Below are 24875 nucleotides of genomic sequence, written 5' to 3' on the forward strand. Positions count from 1 at the left end.
GATCCTACAGGAGGAAGGGGATGGGGAAGAGAGATCCCACAGGAGGAAGGGGGATGGGGAAGAGAGATCCTATAGGAGGAAGGGGGATGTGGAAGAGAGATCCCACAGGAGGGAGGGGATGGGGAAGAGAGATCCTACGGGAGGAATGGGGATGGGAAGGAGATCACACAGGAGGAAGGTGGATGGGGAAGAGAAATCCCACAGAAGGAAGTGGGATGGGGAAGACAGATCCCACAGGAAGAAGTGGGATGGGGAAGATTAATCCCACAGAAGGAAGTGGGATGGGGAAGAGAGATCCCACAGGAGGAAGTGGGATGGGGAACTGAGTTCCCACAGGTCGAAGGGGGATGGAAAAGAGAGATCCTATAGGAGGAAGGGGGATGGGGAAGAGAGATAACACAGGAGGAAGGGGGATGGGGAAGAGAGATAACACAGGAGGAAGGGGGATGGGGAAGAGAGATCCTACAGGAGGAAGGGGGATGGGGAAGAGAGATCCCACAGGAGGAAGGGGGATGGGGAAGAGAGATCCCACAGGAGGATGGGGGATGGGGAAGAGAGATCCTATAGGAGGAAGGGGGATGGGGAAGAGAGATACTACAGTTATGGGGGGATTAGGAAGAGAGTTCCCACAGGTGGAAGGGGGATAGGAAAGAGTGATCCTACGGGAGGAATGGGGATGGGAAGGAGAGATCCCACAGGAGGAAGGTGGATGGGGAAGAGAAATCCCACAGAAGGAAGTGGGATGTCGAAGACAGATCCCACAGGAAGAAGTGGACTGGGGAAGACAGATCCCACAGGAAGAAGTGGGATGGGGAACAGAGTTCCCACAGGTCGAAGTGGGATAGAAAAGAGAGATCCTACGGGAGAAAGGGAATGGGAAGGAGAGATCCCACAGGAGGAAGGCGGATGGTGAAGGGAGATCCAACAGGAGGAAGAGGGATGGGGAAGAGAGATCCTATAGGAGGAAGGGGGATGGGTAAAGGAGATCCTACACGAGGAAGGGGATGGGGAAGAGAGATCCTATAGGAGGAAGGGGGATGGGGAAGAGAGATCCCACAGGAGGAAGGGGGATGGGGAAGAGAGATCCCACAGGAGGAAGTGGGATGGGGAACAGAGTTCCCACAGGTCGAAGGGGGATGGAAAAGAGAGATCCTACAGGAGGAAGGGGGATGGGGAAAAGAGATACTACAGTTATGGGGGGATTAGGAAGAGAGTTCCCACAGGTGGAAGGGGGATAGGAAAGAGTGATCCTACGGGAGGAATGGGGATGGGAAGGAGAGATCCCACAGGAGGAAGGTGGATGGGGAAGACAGATCCCACAGGAAGAAGTGGGCTGGGGAAGACAGATCCCACAGGAAGAAGTGGGATGGGGAACAGAGTTCCCACAGCTCGAAGGGGGATAGAAAAGAGAGATCCTACGGGAGAAAGGGAATGGGAAGGAGAGATCCCACAGGAGGAAGGCGGATGGTGAAGGGAGATCCAACAGGAGGAAGAGGGATGGGGGAGAGAGATCCTATAGGAGGAAGGGGGATGGGTAAAGGAGATCCTACACGAGGAAGGGGATGGGGAGGAGAGATCCTATAGGAGGAAGGGGGATGGGGAAGAGAGATCCCACAGGAAGAAGTGGGATGGGGAACAGAGTTCCCACAGGTCGAAGGGGGATAGAAAAGAGAGATCCTACGGGAGAAAGGGAATGGGAAGGAGAGATCCCACAGGAGGAAGGCGGATGGTGAAGGGAGATCCAACAGGAGGAAGAGGGATGGGGAAGAGAGATCCTATAGGAGGAAGGGGGATGGGTAAAGGAGATCCTACACGAGGAAGGGGATGGGGAAGAGAGATCCTATAGGAGGAAGGGGGATGGGGAAGAGAGGTCCCACAGGAGGAAGGGGGATGGGGAAGAGAGATCGCACAGGAGGAAGTGGGATGGGGAAGAGAGATCCCACAGGTCGAAGGGGGATGGAAAAGAGAGATCCTACAGGAGGAAGGGGGATGGGGAAGAGAGATCCCACAGGAGGAAGGGAATGGGGAAGAGAGATCCCACAGGAGGAAGGGGGGTGGGGAAGAGAGATCCCACAGGAGGAAGGGGATGGGGAAGAGAGATCCCACAGGAGGAAGGGGGATGGGGAAGAGAGATCCTATAGGAGGAAGGGGGATGGGGAAGAGAGATCCCACAGGAGGAAGGGGATGGGGGAAGAGAGATCACACAGGAGGAAGGGTATGGGGAAGAGAGATCCCACTCGAGGAAGGGGGATAGGAAAGAGCGATCCTACGGGAGGAATGGGGATGGGAAGGAGAGATCACACAGGAGGAAGGGGGATGGGGAAGAGAAATCCCACAGAAGGAAGTGGGCTGGGGTAGATTAATCCCACAGAAGGAAGTGGGCTGGGGTAGATTAATCCCACAGAAGGAAGTGGGATGGGGAAGACAGATCCCACAGGAGGAAGTGGGATGGGGAACAGAGTTCCCACAGGTTGAAGGGGGATAGAAAAGAGAGATCCTACGGGAGAAAGGGAATGGGAAGGAGAGATCCCACAGGAGGTGAAGGGAGATCCAACAGGAGGAAGAGGGATGGGGAAGAGAGATCCTATAGGAGGAAGGGGGATGGGTAAAGGAGATCCTACACGAGGAAGGGGATGGGGAAGAGAGATCCTATAGGAGGAAGGGGGATGGGGAAGAGAGATCCCACAGGAGGAAGGGGGATGGGGAACAGAGTTCCCACAGGTCGAAGGGGGATGGAAAAGAGAGATCCTACAGGAGGAAGGGGGATGGGGAAAAGAGATACTACAGTTATGGGGGGATTAGGAAGAGAGTTCCCACAGGTGGAAGGGGGATAGGAAAGAGTGATCCTACGGGAGGAATGGGGATGGGAAGGAGAGATCCCACAGGAGGAAGGTGGATGGGGAAGAGAAATCCCACAGAAGGAAGTGGGATGGGGAAGACAGATCCCACAGGAAGAAGTGGGATGGGGAAGACAGATCCCACAGGAAGAAGTGGGCTGGGGAAGACAGATCCCACAGGAAGAAGTGGGATGGGGAACAGAGTTCCCACAGGTCGAAGGGGGATAGAAAAGAGAGATCCTACGGGAGAAAGGGAATGGGAAGGAGAGATCCCACAGGAGGAAGGCGGATGGTGAAGGGAGATCCAACAGGAGGAAGAGGGATGGGGGAGGGAGATCCTATAGGAGGAAGGGGGATGGGTAAAGGAGATCCTACACGAGGAAGGGGATGGGGAGGAGAGATCCTATAGGAGGAAGGGGGATGGGGAAGAGAGATCCCACAGGAGGAAGTGGGATGGGGAACAGAGTTCCCACAGGTCGAAGGGGGATGGAAAAGAGAGATCCTACAGGAGGAAGGGGGATGGGGAAGAGAGATCCCACAGGAGGAAGGGAATGGGGAAGAGAGATCCCACAGGAGGAAGGGGGATGGCGAAGAGAGATCCTACAGGAGGAAGGGGGGTGGGGAAGAGAGATCCCACAGGAGGAAGGGGATGGGGAAGAGAGATCCCACAGGAGGAAGGGGGATGGGGAAGAGAGATCCTATAGGAGGAAGGGGGATGGGGAAGAGAGATCCCACAGGAGGAAGGGGATGGGGAAGAGAGATCCCACAGGAGGAAGGGGATGGGGAAGAGAGATCCCACTCGAGGAAGGGGGATAGGAAAGAGTGATCCTACGGGAGGAATGGGGATGGGAAGGAGAGATCACACAGGAGGAAGGTGGATGGGGAAGAGAGATCCCACAGAAGGAAGTGGGATGGGGAAGACAGATCCCACAGGAAGTAGTGGGCTGGGGTAGATTAATCCCACAGAAGGAAGTGGGATGGGGAAGACAGATTTCACAGGAGGAAGTGGGATGGGGAACTGAGTTCCCACAGGTCGAAGGGGGATAGAAAAGAGAGATCCTACGGGAGAAAGGGAATGGGAAGGAGAGAACCCACAGGAGAAAGGCGGATGGTGAAGGGAGATCCAACAGGAGGAAGAGGGATGGGGAAGAGAGATCCTATAGGTGGAAGGGGGATGGGTAAAGGAGATCCTACACGAGGAAGGGGATGGGGAAGAGGGATCCTATAGGAGGAAGGGGGATGGATAAAGGAGATCCTACACGATGAAGGGGATGGGGAAGAGAGATCCCACAGGAGGAAGGGGGATGGGGAAGGGAGATCCAACAGGAGGAAGGGGGATGGGGAAAGAGAGATCCCACAGGAGGAAGGGGGATGGGGAAGAGAGATCCCACAGGAGGAAGTGGGATGGGGAACAGAGTTCCCACAGGTCGAAGGGGGATGGAAAAGAGTGATCCTATAGGAGGAAGCGGGATGGGGAAGAGAGATAACACAGGAGGAAGGGGGATGGGGAAGAGAGATCCTACAGGAGGAAGGGGGATGGGGAAGAGAGATCCCACAGGAGGAAGGGGGATGGGGAAGAGAGATCCCACAGGAGGATGGGGGATGGGGAAGAGAGATCCTACAGGAGGAAGGGGGATGGGGAAGAGAGATCCCACAGGAGGAAGGGGATGGGGAAGAGAGATCCCACAGGAGGAAGGGCGATGGGGAAGAGAGATCCTATAGGAGGAAGGGGGATGTGGAAGAGAGATCCCACCGGAGGGAGGGGATGGGGAAGAGAGATCCCACAGGAGGAAGGGGGATGGGGAAGAGAGATCCTTTAGGAGGAAGGGGGATGGGGAAGAGAGATCCCACAGGAGGAAGGGGATGGGGAAGAGAGATCCCACAGGAGGAAGGGGATGGGGAAGAGAGATCCCACTCAAGGAAGGGGGATAGGAAGGAGTGATCCTACGTGTGGAATGGGGATGGGAAGGAGAGATCACACAGGAGGAAGGTGGATGGGGAAGAGAAATCCCACAGAAGGAAGTGGGATGGGGAAGACAGATCCCACAGGAAGAAGTGGGATGGGGAAGATTAATCCCACAGAAGGAAGTGGGATGGGGAAGACAGATCCCACAGGAGGAAGTGGGATGGGGCACAGAGTTCCCACAGGTCGAAGGGGGATAGAAAAGAGAGATCCTACGGGAGAAAGGGAATGGGAAGGAGAGATCCCACAGGAGGAAGGCGGATGGTGAAGGTAGATCCAACAGGAGGAAGAGGGATGGGGAAGAGAGATCCTATAGGAGGAAGGGGGATGGGTAAAGGAGATCCTACACGAGGAAGGGGATGGTGAAGAGAGATCCCACAGGAGGAAGGGGGATGGGGAAGAGAGATCCCACAGGAGGAAGTGGGATGGGGAACAGAGTTCTTACAGGTCGAAGGGGGATGGAAAAGAGAGATCCTATAGGAGGAAGGGGGATGGGGAAAAATGATCGTTTGGGAGGAAGGGGGATGGGTAAAGGAGATTCCACACGAGGAAGGGGATGGAGTAGAGATATCCCACAGGACGAAGGGGGATGGGGGATTTCAACATGCAGGTGAACTGGGAGAAACAGTTTGGTGCTGGACCCCAGGATAGGGAGTTTGTAGAGTGCCTACGGGATGCATTCTTGGAACAGCTTGTATGAGAGCCGACCAGGGACAAGGCTATTCTGGATTTAGTCTTGTGTAATGAACAGGATTTGATAAGCGATCTTGAAGTAAAGGAGCCATTAGGAAGTAGTGACCATAACATGATATGTTTTTATCTGCAGTTTGTGAAGGATAAGGGCAGCTCGGAGGTGTCAGTGTTGCAGATGAACAGGGGAAACTATGGAGCCATGAGGGAGGAGCTGGCCAAAGTTGACTGGACGGATAGCCAAGCAGAAAAGACAGTGGAACAGCAATGGCAGGTATTCTTGGGGACAATGCACAAGGTGCAAAATCAGTTTGTCCCCAGAGAAGGAAGGATTCAAAGGGGGGAAAGGGGCCACAGTGGTTGACAAAGGAAGTCAGAGATTGCATAGCATTAAAAAAAATTAAGTATGACAGAGCTAATGTGAGTGGGAGGACAGATGATTGGGCAGTTTTTAAGGAACAACAGAACTTAACTAAAAAGGCATTACGGGGAGAAAAAATGAGGTACGAACGCAAGCTAGCCAGGAATATAAAGGAAGATAGCAAATGCTTTTTACGTATGTGAAGAGAAAGAAGATAGTTAAGAACAATGTTGGGCCCTTGAAGAATGAATTGGGTGAAATTGTTATGTGAAACAGAGAAATGGCAGAAGAATTTAATGAGTACTTTAGATCTGTCTTCACTAGGGAAGACACAAGCAATCTCCCAGATGTATGGATGGGCCAAGGACATAGGGTAACAGAGGAAATGAAACAGATTGACATTAGGAAGAAAACGGTGATGAGTAGACTGATGGGACTGAAGGCTGACAAATCCCCAGGTCCAGATGGTCTGCATCCTAGGGTACTAAAGGAGGTGGCCCTGGAAATTGCGGATGCATTGGTAATCATTTTCTAATGTTCCTTAGATTCAGGATCAGTTCCTGAGGATTGGAGAATGGCTAATGTTATCCCATTTTTTAAGAAAGGAGGGAGGGAGAAAACAGAGAACTATCGACTTGTTAGCCTGACATCGGTGGTGGGGAAGATGCTAGAGTCCATTATTAAGAATGAAATGGTGGCATATCTAGGTAGCAGTGATAGGATTGGGCCGACCAGCATGGATTTACCAAGGGTAAATCATGCTTGACTAATCTTTTGGAGTTTTTCGAGGATGTAACCAGGAAGTTAGACGGGTGAGATCCAGTGGATGTAGTGTACCTCGATTTTCAGAAGGCATTTGATAAGGTCCCACATAGGAGATTGGTGGGTAAAATCAAAGCTCAGGGCATCGGGGGGAAGACACTGACATGGATAGAAAACTGGTTGGCAGATAGAAAGCAAAGCGTAGCGGTGAATGGGTGTTTCTCGGAATGGCAGGTGGTGACTAGTGGGGTGCCACAGGGCTCGGTATTGGGACCACAGCTGTTTACAATTTACATCAACGATTTAGATGAAGGCATTGAGAATAACATCAGCAAATTTGCTGATGATACTAAGCTGGGTGGCAGTGTGACATGTGATGAGGATGTTAGGAGAATTCAGGGTGACTAGGATAGGCTGGGTGAGTGGGCAGATACTTGGCAGATGACGTTTAATGTGAATAAGTGTGAGGTTATCCACTTTGGGAGTAAGAACAGGAAGGCAGATAATTATCTGAACGGTGTAGTGTTAGGTAAGGGAGAAATACAAAGAGATCTAGGAGTCCTTGTTCATCAGTCACTGAAATTGAATGAGCAAGTACAGCAGGCAGTGAAGAAGGCTAATGGAATGTTGGCCTTTATTACAAAGGGAATTGAGTACAGGAGCAAGGAAATCTTCTTGCATTTGTACAGATCCCTGGTGAGACCACACCTGGAGTATTGTGTACAGTTTTGGTCTCCAGGGTTAAGGAATGACATCCTGGCTGTAGAGGATGTGCAGCGTAGATTCACGAGGTTGATTCCTGGGATGTCTGGACTGTCTTACGCAGAGAGGTTAGAGAGACTGGGTAGAGATATCCCACACGAGGAAGGGGGATGGGTAAAGGTCATCCCACATGAGGAAGGGGGATGGGGAAGAGAGATCCCACAGGAGGAAGGGGGATGGGGAACAGAGTTCTTACAGGTCGAAGGGGGATGGAAAAGAGAGATCCTATAGGAGGAAGGGGGATGGGGAAAAATGATCGTTTGGGAGGAAGGGGGATGGGTAAAGGAGATTCCACACGAGGAAGGGGATGGAGTAGAGATATCCCACAGGACGAAGGGGGATGGGGGATTTCAACATGCAGGTGAACTGGGAGAAACAGTTTGGTGCTGGACCCCAGGATAGGGAGTTTGTAGAGTGCCTACGGGATGCATTCTTGGAACAGCTTGTATGAGAGCCGACCAGGGACAAGGCTATTCTGGATTTAGTCTTGTGTAATGAACAGGATTTGATAAGCGATCTTGAAGTAAAGGAGCCATTAGGAAGTAGTGACCATAACATGATATGTTTTTATCTGCAGTTTGTGAAGGATAAGGGCAGCTCGGAGGTGTCAGTGTTGCAGATGAACAGGGGAAACTATGGAGCCATGAGGGAGGAGCTGGCCAAAGTTGACTGGACGGATAGCCAAGCAGAAAAGACAGTGGAACAGCAATGGCAGGTATTCTTGGGGACAATGCACAAGGTGCAAAATCAGTTTGTCCCCAGAGAAGGAAGGATTCAAAGGGGGGAAAGGGGCCACAGTGGTTGACAAAGGAAGTCAGAGATTGCATAGCATTAAAAAAAATTAAGTATGACAGAGCTAATGTGAGTGGGAGGACAGATGATTGGGCAGTTTTTAAGGAACAACAGAACTTAACTAAAAAGGCATTACGGGGAGAAAAAATGAGGTACGAACGCAAGCTAGCCAGGAATATAAAGGAAGATAGCAAATGCTTTTTACGTATGTGAAGAGAAAGAAGATAGTTAAGAACAATGTTGGGCCCTTGAAGAATGAATTGGGTGAAATTGTTATGTGAAACAGAGAAATGGCAGAAGAATTTAATGAGTACTTTAGATCTGTCTTCACTAGGGAAGACACAAGCAATCTCCCAGATGTATGGATGGGCCAAGGACATAGGGTAACAGAGGAAATGAAACAGATTGACATTAGGAAGAAAACGGTGATGAGTAGACTGATGGGACTGAAGGCTGACAAATCCCCAGGTCCAGATGGTCTGCATCCTAGGGTACTAAAGGAGGTGGCCCTGGAAATTGCGGATGCATTGGTAATCATTTTCTAATGTTCCTTAGATTCAGGATCAGTTCCTGAGGATTGGAGAATGGCTAATGTTATCCCATTTTTTAAGAAAGGAGGGAGGGAGAAAACAGAGAACTATCGACTTGTTAGCCTGACATCGGTGGTGGGGAAGATGCTAGAGTCCATTATTAAGAATGAAATGGTGGCATATCTAGGTAGCAGTGATAGGATTGGGCCGACCAGCATGGATTTACCAAGGGTAAATCATGCTTGACTAATCTTTTGGAGTTTTTCGAGGATGTAACCAGGAAGTTAGACGGGTGAGATCCAGTGGATGTAGTGTACCTCGATTTTCAGAAGGCATTTGATAAGGTCCCACATAGGAGATTGGTGGGTAAAATCAAAGCTCAGGGCATCGGGGGGAAGACACTGACATGGATAGAAAACTGGTTGGCAGATAGAAAGCAAAGCGTAGCGGTGAATGGGTGTTTCTCGGAATGGCAGGTGGTGACTAGTGGGGTGCCACAGGGCTCGGTATTGGGACCACAGCTGTTTACAATTTACATCAACGATTTAGATGAAGGCATTGAGAATAACATCAGCAAATTTGCTGATGATACTAAGCTGGGTGGCAGTGTGACATGTGATGAGGATGTTAGGAGAATTCAGGGTGACTAGGATAGGCTGGGTGAGTGGGCAGATACTTGGCAGATGACGTTTAATGTGAATAAGTGTGAGGTTATCCACTTTGGGAGTAAGAACAGGAAGGCAGATAATTATCTGAACGGTGTAGTGTTAGGTAAGGGAGAAATACAAAGAGATCTAGGAGTCCTTGTTCATCAGTCACTGAAATTGAATGAGCAAGTACAGCAGGCAGTGAAGAAGGCTAATGGAATGTTGGCCTTTATTACAAAGGGAATTGAGTACAGGAGCAAGGAAATCTTCTTGCATTTGTACAGATCCCTGGTGAGACCACACCTGGAGTATTGTGTACAGTTTTGGTCTCCAGGGTTAAGGAATGACATCCTGGCTGTAGAGGATGTGCAGCGTAGATTCACGAGGTTGATTCCTGGGATGTCTGGACTGTCTTACGCAGAGAGGTTAGAGAGACTGGGTAGAGATATCCCACACGAGGAAGGGGGATGGGTAAAGGTCATCCCACATGAGGAAGGGGGATGGGGAAGAGAGATCCCACAGGAGGAAGGGGGATGGGGAAGAGAGATCCTATAGGAGGAAGTGGGATGGGGAAAAATGATCGCTTGGGAGGAAGGGGGATGGGTAAAGGAGATTCCACACGAGGAAGTGGATAGGGTAGAGATATCCCACAGGAGGAAGGGGGATGGGTAAAGGACATCCCACACAAGGAAGGGGGATGGGGAAGAGAGATCCCACAGGAGGAAGGGGATGGGGAAGAGAGATCCCACAGGAGGAAGGGGATGGGGAAGTGAGATCCCACAGGAGGAAGAGGGATGGGGAAGAGAGATCCCAGAGGAGGAAGTGGATATAGTAGAGAAATCCTGCAGTAGGAAGCTGAATCAGGAAGGGAGATCGAAGGGGAGGAAGAAGATCGGGAAAAGAATTCTACATGGGGAAGCGGATGGGGAAGACGTATCCCACAGGAGCAAGTGGGATGGGAACAGAGTTCCCACAGGTCGAAGGGGGATAGAAAAGAGAGATCCTACGGGAGAAAGGGAATGGGAAGGAGAGATCCCACAGGAGGAAGGGATGGGGAAGAGAGATCCCACAGGAGGAAGGGGATGGGGAAGAGAGATCCCACAGGAGGAAGAGGGATGGGGAAGAGAGATCCTATAGGAGGAAGGGGGATGGGTAAAGGAGATCCTACACGAGGAAGGGAATGGGGAAGAGAGATCCCACAGGAGGAAGAGGGATGGGGAAGAGAGATCCTATAGGAGGAAGGGGGATGGGTAAAGGAGATCCTACACGAGGAAGGGAATGGGGAAGAGAGATCCCATAGGAGGAAGGGGGATGGGGAAGAGATATCCCACAGGAGGAAGGGGGATGGGTAAAGGACATCCCACACGAGGAAGGGGGATGGGGAAGGGAGATCCCACAGGTCGAAGGGGGATGGGTAAAGGAGATCCCACACGAGGAAGGGCAATGGGGAAGGGAGATTCCACAGGAGGAAGGGGATGGGTTATTGAGATCCCAGAGGAGGAAGGGGATGGGGAAGAGAGATCCCTCAGGAAGAAGAGTGATGGGGATGAGAGATCCCACAAGAGGATGGGAATGGGGAAGAGAGATCCCACAGTAAGGGGGATGGGGAAAGTGATCCGACAGGAGGAAAGGGATCGGGAAGAGAGATCACACAGAAGGCAGGAGGATGGGGAAGACGTATCCCACAGGAGCAAGTGGGATGGGGAACAGAGTTCCCACAGGTCGAAGGGGGATAGAAAAGAGAGATCCTACGGGAGAAAGTGAATGGGAAGGAGAGATCCCACAGGAGGAAGGGATGGGGAAGAGAGATCCCACAGGAGGAAGAGGGATGGGGAAGAGAGATCCTATAGGAGGAAGGGGGATGGGTAAAGGAGATCCTACACGAGGAAGGGAATGGGGAAGAGAGATCCCATAGGAGGAAGGGGGATGGGGAAGAGATATCCCACAGGAGGAAGGGGGATGGGTAAAGGACATCCCACACGAGGAAGGGGGATGGGGAAGGGAGATCCCACAGGTCGAAGGGGGATGGGTAAAGGAGATCCCACACGAGGAAGGGGGATGGGGAAGGGAGATTCCACAGGAGGAAGGGGATGGGTTATTGAGATCCCAGAGGAGGAAGGGGATGGGGAAGAGAGATCCCTCAGGAAGAAGAGTGATGGGGATGAGAGATCCCACAAGAGGATGGGAATGGGGAAGAGAGATCCCACAGTAAGGGGGATGGGGAAAGTGATCCGACAGGAGGAAAGGGATCGGGAAGAGAAATCACACAGAAGGCAGGGGGATGGGGAAGAGAGATCCCACAGGAGGAAGGGGGATGGGGAAAGTGATCCGACAGGAGGAAGGGGATGGAGAAGAGAGATAACACAGGAGGAAAGGGTTCGGGAAGTGAGATCCCCTAGGAGGAAGGGGGATGGGGAAGAGAGATCCCACAGGAGGAAGGGGTTGGGAAGAGAGATCCCACAGGTTGAAGTGGTTGGGAAGAGAGATCCCACAGGAGGAAGGGGTTGAGAAGAGAGATCCCACAGGAGGAAGGGGGATCTGGAAGTGAGATCCCACAGGAGGAAGTGGTTGGGAAGAGAGATCCCACAGGAGGAAGGGGGATGGGGAAAGTGATCCGACAGGAGGAAGGGGATGGAGAAGAGAGATAACACAGGAGGAAAGGGTTCGGGAAGTGAGATCCCCTAGGAGGAAGGGAGATGGGGAAGAGAGATCCCACAGGAGGAAGGGGGATCTGGAAGTGAGATCCCACAGGAGGAAGTGGTTGGGAAGAGAGATCCCACAGGAGGAAGTGGATAGGGAAGAGAGATCCCACAGGAGGAAGGGGTTGGGAAGAGAGATCCCACAGGATGAAGTGGTTGGGAAGAGAGATCCCACAGGGGGAAGGGGTTGGGAAGAGAGATCCCACAGGAGGAAGGGGGATGGGGAAGAGAGATCCTATTGGAGGAAGTGGGATGGGGAAAAATGATCGCTTGGGAGGAAGGGGGATGGGTAAAGGAGATTCCACACGAGGAAGGGGATAGTGTAGAGATACCCCACAGTAGGAAGGGGGATGGGTAAAGGACATCCCACACGAGGAAGGGGGATGGGGAAGAGAGATCCCACAGGAGGAAGGGGATGGGGAAGAGAGATCCCACAGGAGGAACGGGATGGGTTATTGAGATCCCAGAGGAGGAAGGGGGATGGGGAAGAGAGATCCCACAGGAGAAAGGGGAATCTGGAAGAGAGATCACACAGGAGGAAGGAGTTGGGAAGAGAGTTCCCACAGGAGGAAGTGGTTGGGAAGAGAGATCCCACAGGAGGAAGTGGATAGGGAAGAGAGATCCCAGAGGAGGAAGTGGATATAGTAGAGAAATGGCGCAGTAGGAAGCTGAATCAGGAAGGGAGATCGAAGGGGAGGAAGAAGATCAGGAAAAGAATTCTACATGGGGAAGCGGATGGGGAAGAGAGATGCCACAGAAAGAAGTGGGATGGGGAAGAGAAATCCCACAGAAGGAAGTGGGATAGGGAAGACAGATCCCACAGGAGGAAGTGGGATGGGGAACAGAGTTCCCACAGGTCGAAGGGGGATAGAAAAGAGGGATCCTACGGGAGAAAGGGAATGGGAAGGAGAGATCCCACAGGAGTTAGGCGGATGGTGAAGGGAGATCCAACAGGAGGAAGAGGGATGGGGAAGAGAGATCCTATAGGAGGAAGGGGGATGGGTAAAGGAGATCCTACACGAGGAAGGGGATTGGGAAGAGAGATCCCAAAGGAGGAAGGGGGATGGGGAAGAGAGATCCCACAGGAGGAAGGGGGATGGGGAACAGAGTTCCCACAGGTCGAAGGGGGATGGAAAAGAGAGATCCCACGGGAGAAAGGGGAATGGGAAGGAGAGATCCCACAGGAGGAAGGGGGATGGGGAAGAGAGATCCTACAGGAGGAAGGGGGATGGGGAAGAGAGATCCCACAGGAAGAAGGGGATCGGGAAGAGAGATCCCACAGGAGGAAGGGGGATGGGGAAGAGAGATCCTATAGGAGGAAGGGGGATGGGGAAAAATGATCGCTTGGGAGGAAGGGGGATGGGTAAAGGAGATTCCACACGAGGAAGGGGATGGGGTAGAGATATCCCACAGGAGGAAGGGGGATGGGTAAAGGAGATCCCACACGAGGAAGGGGGATGGGGAAGAGAGATTCCACAGGAGGAAGGGGGATGGGTAAAGGAGATCCCACACGAGGAAGGGGAATGAGGAAGGGAGATTCCACAGGAGGAAGGGGATGGGTTATTGAGATCCCAGAGGAGGAAGGGGATGGGAAGAGAGATCCCACAGGAGGAAGTGGATAGGGAAGAGAGATCCCACAGGAGGAAGTGGTTGGGAAGAGAGATCCCACAGGAGGAAGTGGATAGGGAAGAGAGATCCCACAGGAGGAAGGGGTTGGGAAGAGAGATCCCACAGGATGAAGTGGTTGGGAAGAGAGATCCCACAGGGGGAAGGGGTTGGGAAGAGAGATCCCACAGGAGGAAGGGGGATGGGGAAGAGAGATCCTATTGGAGGAAGTGGGATGGGGAAAAATGATCGCTTGGGAGGAAGGGGGATGGGTAAAGGAGATTCCACACGAGGAAGGGGATAGTGTAGAGATACCCCACAGTAGGAAGGGGGATGGGTAAAGGACATCCCACACGAGGAAGGGGGATGGGGAAGAGAGATCCCACAGGAGGAAGGGGATGGGGAAGAGAGATCCCACAGGAGGAAGGGGATGGGGAAGAGAGATCCCACAGGAGGAACGGGATGGGTTATTGAGATCCCAGAGGAGGAAGGGGGATGGGGAAGAGAGATCCCACAGGAGAAAGGGGAATCTGGAAGAGAGATCACACAGGAGGAAGGAGTTGGGAAGAGAGTTCCCACAGGAGGAAGTGGTTGGGAAGAGAGATCCCACAGGAGGAAGTGGATAGGGAAGAGAGATCCCAGAGGAGGAAGTGGATATAGTAGAGAAATGGCGCAGTAGGAAGCTGAATCAGGAAGGGAGATCGAAGGGGAGGAAGAAGATCAGGAAAAGAATTCTACATGGGGAAGCGGATGGGGAAGAGAGATGCCACAGAAAGAAGTGGGATGGGGAAGAGAAATCCCACAGAAGGAAGTGGGATAGGGAAGACAGATCCCACAGGAGGAAGTGGGATGGGGAACAGAGTTCCCACAGGTCGAAGGGGGATAGAAAAGAGGGATCCTACGGGAGAAAGGGAATGGGAAGGAGAGATCCCACAGGAGTTAGGCGGATGGTGAAGGGAGATCCAACAGGAGGAAGAGGGATGGGGAAGAGAGATCCTATAGGAGGAAGGGGGATGGGTAAAGGAGATCCTACACGAGGAAGGGGATTGGGAAGAGAGATCCCAAAGGAGGAAGGGGGATGGGGAAGAGAGATCCCACAGGAGGAAGGGGGATGGGAAGGAGAGATCCCACAGGAGGAAGGGGGATGGGGAAGAGAGATCCTATAGGAGGAAGGGGGATGGGGAAAAATGATCGCTTGGGAGAAAGGGGGATGGGTAAAGGAGATTCCACACGAGGAAGGGGATGGGGTAGAGATATCCCACAGGAGGAAGGGGGATGGGTAAAGGAGATCCCACATGAGGAAGGGGGATGGGGAAGAGAGATTCCACAGGAGGAAGGGGGATGGGTAAAGGAGATCCCACACGAGGAAGGGGAATGAGGAAGGGAGATTCCACAGGAGGAAGGGGATGGGTTATTGAGATCCCAGAGGAGGAAGGGGATGGGAAGAGAGATCCCACAGGAGGAAGTGAATAGGGAAGAGAGATCCCACAGGAGGAAGTGGTTGGGAAGAGAGATCCCACAGGAGGAAGTGGATAGGGAAGAGAGATCCCACAGGAGGAAGGGGTTGGGAAGAGAGATCCCACAGGATGAAGTGGTTGGGAAGAGAGATCCCACAGGGGGAAGGGGTTGGGAAGAGAGATCCCACAGGAGGAAGGGGGATGGGGAAGAGAGATCCTATTGGAGGAAGTGGGATGGGGAAAAATGATCGCTTGGGAGGAAGGGGGATGGGTAAAGGAGATTCCACACGAGGAAGGGGATAGTGTAGAGATACCCCACAGTAGGAAGGGGGATGGGTAAAGGACATCCCACACGAGGAAGGGGGATGGGGAAGAGAGATCCCACAGGAGGAAGGGGATGGGGAAGAGAGATCCCACAGGAGGAAGGGGATGGGGAAGAGAGATCCCACAGGAGGAACGGGATGGGTTATTGAGATCCCAGAGGAGGAAGGGGGATGGGGAAGAGAGATCCCACAGGAGAAAGGGGAATCTGGAAGAGAGATCACACAGGAGGAAGGAGTTGGGAAGAGAGTTCCCACAGGAGGAAGTGGTTGGGAAGAGAGATCCCACAGGAGGAAGTGGATAGGGAAGAGAGATCCCAGAGGAGGAAGTGGATATAGTAGAGAAATGGCGCAGTAGGAAGCTGAATCAGGAAGGGAGATCGAAGGGGAGGAAGAAGATCAGGAAAAGAATTCTACATGGGGAAGCGGATGGGGAAGAGAGATGCCACAGAAAGAAGTGGGATGGGGAAGAGAAATCCCACAGAAGGAAGTGGGATAGGGAAGACAGATCCCACAGGAGGAAGTGGGATGGGGAACAGAGTTCCCACAGGTCGAAGGGGGATAGAAAAGAGGGATCCTACGGGAGAAAGGGAATGGGAAGGAGAGATCCCACAGGAGTTAGGCGGATGGTGAAGGGAGATCCAACAGGAGGAAGAGGGATGGGGAAGAGAGATCCTATAGGAGGAAGGGGGATGGGTAAAGGAGATCCTACACGAGGAAGGGGATTGGGAAGAGAGATCCCAAAGGAGGAAGGGGGATGGGGAAGAGAGATCCCACAGGAGGAAGGGGGATGGGAAGGAGAGATCCCACAGGAGGAAGGGGGATGGGGAAGAGAGATCCTATAGGAGGAAGGGGGATGGGGAAAAATGATCGCTTGGGAGAAAGGGGGATGGGTAAAGGAGATTCCACACGAGGAAGGGGATGGGGTAGAGATATCCCACAGGAGGAAGGGGGATGGGTAAAGGAGATCCCACATGAGGAAGGGGGATGGGGAAGAGAGATTCCACAGGAGGAAGGGGGATGGGTAAAGGAGATCCCACACGAGGAAGGGGAATGAGGAAGGGAGATTCCACAGGAGGAAGGGGATGGGTTATTGAGATCCCAGAGGAGGAAGGGGATGGGGAAAGTGATCCGACAGGAGGAAAGGGATCGGGAAGAGATATCACACAGAAGGCAGGGGGATGGGAAGAGAGATACCACAGGAGGAAGTGGATATGAAAGAGAGATCCCACAGGATGAAGTGGTTGGGAAGAGAGATCCCACAGGAGGAAGGGGTTGGGAAGAGAGATCCCACAGTAGGAAGGGGTTGGGAAGAGAGACCCCACAGGAGAAAGGGGGATGGGGAAGAGAGATCCCACAGGAGGATGGGGGATGGGGAAGGGAGATTCCACAGGAGGAACGGGATGGGTTATTGAGATCCCAGAGGAGGAAGGGGATGGGGAAGAGAGATCCCTCAGGAAGAAGCGTGATGGGGATGAGAGATCCCACAAGAGGATGGGAATGGGGAAGAGAGATCACACAGTAAGGGGGATGGGGAAAGTGATCCGACAGGAGGAAAGTGATCGGGAAGAGAGATCACACAGAAGGCAGGGGGATGCAGAAGAGAGATACCACAGGAGGAAAGTGTTCGGGAAGTGAGATCCCCTAGGAGGAAGGGGGATGGGGAAGAGAGATCCCACAGGAGGAAGTGGTTGGGAAGAGAGATCCCACAGGAGGAAGGGGTTGGGAAGAGAGATCCCACAGTAGGAAGGGGTTGGGAAGAGAGACCCCACAGGAGAAAGGGGGATGGGGTAGAGATATCCCACAGGAGGAAGGGGGATGGGGAAGAGAGATCCCACAGGAGGATGGGGGATGGGGAAGGGAGATTCCACAGGAGGAAGGAGATGGGTTATTGAGATCCCAGAGGAGGAAGGGGATGGGGAAGAGAGATCCTATAGGAGGAAGGTGGATGGGGAAAAATGATCGCTTGGGAGGAAGGGGGATGTGTAAAGGAGATTCCACACGAGGAAGGGAATGGGGAAGGGAGATTCCACAGGAGTAAGGGGATGGGTTATCGAGATCCCAGAGGAGGAAGGGGATGGGGAAGAGAGATCCCTCAGGAAGAAGAGTGATGGGGATGAGAGATCCCACAAGAGGATGGGAATGGGGAAGAGAGATCCCACAGTAAGGGGGATGGGGAAAGTGATCCGACAGGAGGAAAGGGATCGGGAAGAGAGATCCCACAGGAGGAAGGGGGATCTGGAATAGAGATCACACAGGAGGAAGGAGTTGGGAAGAGAGATCCCACAGGAGGAAGGAGTTGGGAATAGAGATCCCACAGGAGGAAGGGGGATGGGGAAAGTGATCCCACAGGAGGAAAGGGATCGGGATGTGAGATCCCATAGGAGGAAGGGGATGGGGAAGAGAGATCCCACAGGAGGAAGTGGGATCTGGAAGAGAGATCACACAGGATGAAGGAGTTGGGAAGAGAGATCCCACAGGAGGAAATGGATCGGGATGTGAGATCCCATAGGAGGAAGGGGATGGGGAAGAGAGATCCCACAGGAGGACGGGGGATCTGGAAGAGAGATCACACAGGAGGAAGGAGTTGGGAAGAGAGATCCCACAGGAGGAAGGGGGATGGGGAAGAGAGATTCCACAGGAGGAAGGGGGATGGGGAAGAGAGATCCCACAGGAGGAAGGGGGATGGGGAAAGTGATCCCACAGGAGGAAGGGGATGGAGAAGAGAGATACCACAGGAGGAAAGGGATCGGGATGTGAGATCCCATAGGAGGAAGGGGATGGGGAAGAGAGATCTCACAGGACGGGGGATCTGGAAGAGAGATCACACAGGAGGAAGGGGGATGGGGAAGAGAGATCCCACAGGTGGAAGGAGTTGGGAAGAGAGATCCCACAGGAGGAAGGGGGATGGGGAAAGTGATCCCACAGGAGGAAGGGGATGGAGAAGAGAGATACCACAGGAGGAAAGGGATCGGGATGTGAGATCCCATAGGAGGAAGGGGATGGGGAAGAGAGATCCCACAGGACGGGGGATCTGGAAGAGAGATCACACAGGAGGAAGGAGTTGGGAAGAGAGATCCCACAGGAGGAAGGAGTTGGGAAGAGAGATCCCACAGGAGGAAGGGGGATGGGGAAGAGAGATCCTATAGGAGGAAGGGAGATGGGGAAAAATGATCGCTTGGGAGGAAGGCGGATGGGTAAAGGAGATTCCACACGAGGATGGGGATAGGGTAGAGATATCCCACAGCAGGAAGGGGGATGGGTAAAGGAGATCCCACACGAGGAAGGGGGATGGGGAAGAGAGATTCCACAGGAGGAAGGGGGATGGGGAAGAGAGATCCCTCAGGAAGAAGAGTGATGGGGATGAGAGATCCCACAAGAGGATGGGAATGGGGAAGAGAGATCCCACAGTAAGGGGGATGGGGAAAGTGATCCGACAGGAGGAAGGGGATGGGGAAGAGAGATCCCACAGGATGAAGGGGGATGGGGAAGGGTGATCGCACGGGATGAAGGGGGGTGGCATTTGTCACAATTCATCTCAATCTGATTTACTGCAGTTTTACCCAAATCCGTTTACTTTGAAACAGCACAATGGAACCGTTTCACAGTTCTGAGTGAGAGATAAATCAAGTTACCTCAACTCCTGGCACTTGTGCAGCCCGGGTCCCAGCCGCTGGATTCCTTCACACTGAATGTGGCAGCCCTCCAGGTCGAGGTGTTTTATTGTATCACAGAGTCCAATGGCATGAGACAGGACCGCGCAGTCAATAGGGGTCAGTGTCATTCCAGTGAATGAAAGTGTTTTCAGAGATCCCAGTGCGGCCTGAGCCAGTCCACGATTCTGAGACTCAAACAGGTAGTGCAATGTGTTCAGGAGTCTCCTTCTACCAATGTCACCCGTGTTTCTACTCTGGTGTTTAACCTTGTTCTTCAACCAGTCAATCACCCGGCAGGTTGTTTGATGAGGAAATGGACCCAGAAACTCCTCCAGGCCCCGAGCTGTCATTGGGTTGGAGAGACCAGCAACAAAACGGAGAAATACCTCAAATCGCCCATCTTTTGTCTTGTGGGCTTCAGTGAGGAATTTCAGGATATCCTCGGGATGTACAGACAGGAATTGTGCGACTGCAGCTACAAACTCCTGGATGGTGAGGTGTGGGAATGTGTACACCACGCTGTGGGCAGAATCCTCTCTCTCCAAAAGCTCCATCAGGAACCCGGACAGGAACTGGGAAGGCTGCAGATTGTAGTTGATCAAATCTCCGTCTGCAAACACAATCTTCTTCTCGGACACTCCTCTGTAGGCCATCTGACCCACCCTGAGTAACACATCACGGGGGTTCTCAATCTCACGGCCGTGGTTTTTCAGGATGTTGTAAATATAGTAGGAGTACAGTTGGGTGATGGTCTTGGGAACTCTCTGCGGGTCCCTGACTCTTTGTGTGAAGAAGGGGCCCAGTGCCAGAGCGAGGATCCAGCAGTAGGAGGGGTTGTAGCTCATGGTGTACAGGATCTCGTTCTCCTCCACGTGTTTGAAAACAGCTGCTGCCACCGTCTGATCTTCAAAATGCCTGATGAAATATTCCTTCCGTTCCTCACCAACAAATCCCAGGATTTCAGCCCAGACACCGATCTTCGCCTTTTCCAAGAAATGTAACACAGTGGGGCGGGTGGTCACCAGCACTGAACACCCTGGGAGCAGCTTGCCCTGGATTAAACTGTACACTATGTCAGACACCTTGCACCGGAATTCAGGATCTGTGCATGAGTCCTGAGGGTCCGTGTTTCTCCGGCTGTCAGCAAAATCAATTGTGTCGTTGAATTCATCCAAACCATCAAATATAAATAGCATTCCCACTGGATTCTTCCACAGTGATTTCAGGACATTCCCGAGGTAAGGATAGAAAAACAGCACCAGGTTCGAGAGGTTTATTGTACAATTGATCGTGTTTAAATCTCGGAACTTGAAACTGAAGACGAACTGGAACTGTTGGTAAATTTTTCCCGTGGCCCAGTCATAAACAATCTTTTGTACCATTGTGGTTTTCCCGATCCCTGCGACTCCGGCCACTGCTGCCGAACTCCCAGATTTGGATTTACTCCGGGAAAAGCTGCTCTGGAACAACTGATCAGTCCGGATTTTTTCCAGCTCCCTGCGGAGTTGTTTCTCTCTATAATCCTCGTGGTCTCTGCCTCTTGCCAGCAGCTCATGTTCCACCAGTCTCCGAACTCGAACAGTAGAAATGACCGTGAGCTCAGCGTATCGATCAACCAGCTGGAAATCCTTCACCTTCTCCCTCATCAGGATCGTGTTCACTCTCAGTGTCTCAGTTTGTGCCCGCAGAGTCTCCTTGTGTTTCTGTTGAACATCTTCCATGGGAACAGAGAACATATTCAAAATGTTAACTAGCTCAACTGACAAAGGTCTTTATAACTGCATTCCAAAATTCAGTGTTTGAGATTACATGAATTAATTCAATGCTTCCATGGATATTAGGACAGAAAGTAAAATTCTGTTCACAGACACTGGAACTAACAGCGATGATTGTCCCAGAAAAATATCCAATCCTCATATTCTGACACTAATTACTGATGAAGGTGAACATTCCCCGATATCCTATTGCAATCCTGACTGCACTCCCGTTACAACATTTCACTATATTTAAAGCATTGTTTGCATCATTAACAGACGATGTTATTGCTGACCTGGTGTGGAATTGTGGAGAGCAGGACAACGTGCATTTTGGCAAAGCTACACACTGGGGTGTCACGGGTGTCCACTGCTCTTGCATCAAAACAGGAGCAGAATATGCGGGAAATACTCAAGTCGGGCAGTGCCTGGGGGAGAATCGCAGTGAACTTGCGGATCGATAACCCTTCGGAATGACAAGAAATAAAATGGCTAGTTTGCAGTCCAACCGGGACACTCCGATATGGAGAGGAAGCTTTTGCCGATGTAGCAAGCTCCCTCTCTCCCTGCATCTGATTAACACAAAGGAACGGCAGAGACTGACACAGCCTGGCACTAGAGATGTTTCAGGAGATGCCAGTCTGCGTTGAACATTATTTAAGACTGCCTCAGGGGCTCTAAATCCACTGGGTTTACTCCCAAACTCTTCCCCATGAGGGGTACAGTTACAGAGCCGTGGATGTTTGACATCAGAGCTTTCCTGTTGCTGGGTGAGCTGCCAATCACGGCCGACCAGACCCATCTGCTCAAAGCGACAGGTTGTAAGGAACCAGTAACCCGCCTTTACCCTTTCTCCTGTCGGAAGAAACGCTTCCACCGGGCTTAGTGGCTGAGCCAAACGCCAACATACCAGCTGCCCGTTTTCCTGCTGTTCCCACGTCTGCAGATCCCAACAGTCACCAACGACCGTGCCATCATTCAGCAACACACACACACACACACACACACACACACACACACACACACACACACACACACACACACACACACACACACACACACACACACACACACACACACACACACACACACACACACACACACACACACCCACACCCTACCAGGGAAGAGAAAAGGACTTAGGGTACTTGATGTATCTTATGGAACTTGGAACTTCTGTTAACCAACCAAGGGAGACAATCAAATGTTTTTCGATACAATATAACATTGAAAGATGTCTGCTTTCCTCAGTGTTTGATATAGAATTACATAATTTATTATCAGTTGTTCCTTAAATTCGTTCATACGCTAAAGGTATTCTCTCTGCTTTTCTGTACGTATTATGGTTATCTAAATAAGTGGTTATTGTTTATGAGATACATAATGTTACAATTTTATATATAAAATTCTCTTATTATTAGGAGCCAGTAATAACATAGTAGGTGACCATTCAATAGTCATAAATGCAGAATTAAAGCTATCCTTGAGGCTGCTGGTACGTACCTTCAGCTTTTTATATTTTCTGCCGCATGGGAGTATGAAAGGGAGAATGTTTGAGGGTTCATCAGCAAGGCTTTGGTGGGGCTTGTGTCTGGCTAACTTAATTGAGTTCCTCCAGGAGGTGACAAAGGTGATGGATGAAGTTACAGATGGATGTTGTCTACTTGGATATTGGTAGAATCTTTGACAAGGTTCCCACATGGGAGGCTCATACACAAGGTTAACATGTCTGGGAACTGTGGTGAATTGCCCTGGCTGGCGGGGAACCATATTGTGAGAAATTGCTTTCGCTGGCAGGTGGTGAATCTGTGAAAAAATTGTCATAGATGGCAGAGGAAGACAGGTCAATGGGTATACTAAAATGCAGGTCTATGTTCCTGATTCGGAAGAACATCAACATTTACAGAAGGCAAGATAATGGGGTTGAGAGGAATTGCGGAGCAAATTCACTGAGCTGAATGGCTTAACTGTCAGCTTAAGTATGATGGTTTTAAGGTGCATCTAGAGTATTGTGTTCACTTCTGATTGTCCAGCACTGCGGATGATTGGAGAGGGTGCAGAACAGGTTCACCTGGATGTTGCTTGGATTCGGTGGCATGTGAGGCAAGTACAGCTTTGAGAATCAGAATTGAGTGCAGCTGCTTTACGATGGAGGAGGTGCTTGGGAATCTGAAAGGTCTGAAGAGAGAAAGGTCACCTGGACTGGGTCATACAGTGTGTCAGGAGCCTGTATGGGGATACCCAGAGCATTAGGACCCGGAGTGGAGGGTTCAGCAGACACAAGGGCTGGATGAATACATTAACAGCTGGAACAGCTGGAAAAATACACTTTACAATGTTCAGGCTGCAACGAGAGATGATCTGAATTGTAACCTGAAACCTGAGATCGGCGAATGATTGATGGTGGATTTTCGTTCCCAGATTCTGCCAAGTCACAGTCTAACATTTGAGTTGCGGTGTGAACTGAGGATTTCATCACTCACCTGTCAGTTCAGTGGGTAACTCAGATAACCCTTGTGCGATGTTTATGTATTCCTCTGGGTCAGGACCTGTTTAAATCAAAAAAAGAGTTCATGAAAACAGAACTAAAATAATTACAACTATTTAATGTGCCTTTGTGTTCAGTGCATGTTTTTAACATACCGAGCTCCTGTATTTCCCTCAGTATCCTGTCCAACTTCGGTAACTCAGTCCTCCACATCAGAAAGGATTCCCACATCGCCCTCCGGGCCCGGGAGCCTTTGCCATTCACCAAACTGACGAAGAGTCTGGAACTCTCTGTCCGGTTGCCCTTCTCTGTCAGTTCAGTGACTTTCTATAAAAGCAAACAATTAATTTATTGTGGAGTAGATGGACAGACATGGCGAATCTCACTGTTTAATATTCATCCTGGATTAATGAGCTGAGGTGAATTTGACCGACGGTCCTGATAAGATGCAAAATTAATTTTAGACTGAATGCCTTGACAACAGTCCAGATATGCAGCCCTTGCACTTATGTCATACAACGATATGACTATTACAGCACAGTAACACAGTCCGTGCCGAGCGCTTACTCTCACCTAGTCCCACCTACCTGCACTCAGTCCATAACCCTCCATTCCCTTCCTGTCCATATACATATCCAGTTTTTAAAATGACAGTATTCAACCTGTCTTTGCCACTTCTACTGTAAGCTTATTCCACACAGTTACCACTCTCTGAGTAAAGAAGTTCCCTCTCGTGTTACCCCTAAACTTTTGCCCCCAACTCTCAACTCATGTACTCTTGTTTGTATCTCCCCTACTCTTAATGAAAAAAAGCCTATGCACGTCAACTCTATCTATGCCCTCATAATTTTAAATGCCTCTATCAAGTTCGCCCCTCAAACTTCAACGCACTAAAGAATAAAGACTTAACTTGTTCAACCTTTCTCTGTACTTAGGTGCTGAGACCCAAGTAACACGGTAGTAAATCTCCTCTGTACTCTATATTTTGTTGACATCTTTCCTATAATTCGGTGGCCAGAACTGTACACAATACTCCAAATTTGGCCTTACCAATGCCTTGTACAATATATCTTTACTTCCCATCTCCTCTACTCAATGCTCTGATTTATAAAGGCCAGCATACCAAAAACTTTCTTCACCAGCCTATCCACATGAGATTCCACCTTCAGGGAACTATGCACCATTATTACTAGTTCACTGTGTTATACTGCACTCTTCAACGCCCTACCATTTACCATGTATGTCCTATTTTGATTAGTCCTACAAAAATAAAGCATCTCACACTTATCAGCATTAAACACAATCTGCAAACTTTCAGCCCACTCTTCTAACTGTCCTAAATCTCTCTGTAAGATTTGAAAACTACTTCATTTTCCACAACGCCACCTATCTTAGTATCATTTGCATACTTAGTAATCCAATTTACCACCCCATCATCAGGATCATTAATGGATATGACAAACAACATTAGACCCAGTACAGATCCCTGATGCACACCACTAGTCACCAGTCTCCAATCTGACATACAGTTATCCACCACTACTCTCTGGCA

The 24875-nt window shown here is 51.0% G+C and overlaps 1 protein-coding gene across 1 annotated transcript in view; it reads right to left on the reverse strand.

Moving 5' to 3' along the window:
- LOC140720483 (NACHT, LRR and PYD domains-containing protein 3-like) overlaps positions 1 to 24875 on the reverse strand; it is a 67069-nt gene that overhangs the window by 22631 nt on the left and 19563 nt on the right. Inside the window, exons 5-7 of the mRNA XM_073035334.1 lie at positions 23479 to 23650; positions 23319 to 23384; positions 19061 to 20795 (exon numbers count right to left, since the gene is read on the reverse strand). Of these exons, the coding sequence (XP_072891435.1) occupies positions 19061 to 20795; positions 23319 to 23384; positions 23479 to 23650 (1973 nt within the window). The remainder of the gene's footprint in view (positions 1 to 19060; positions 20796 to 23318; positions 23385 to 23478; positions 23651 to 24875) is intronic.

This window comes from Hemitrygon akajei, unplaced genomic scaffold (genome assembly GCF_048418815.1).
Source record: "Hemitrygon akajei unplaced genomic scaffold, sHemAka1.3 Scf000043, whole genome shotgun sequence".
Taxonomy (NCBI): Eukaryota; Metazoa; Chordata; class Chondrichthyes; order Myliobatiformes; family Dasyatidae; genus Hemitrygon; species Hemitrygon akajei.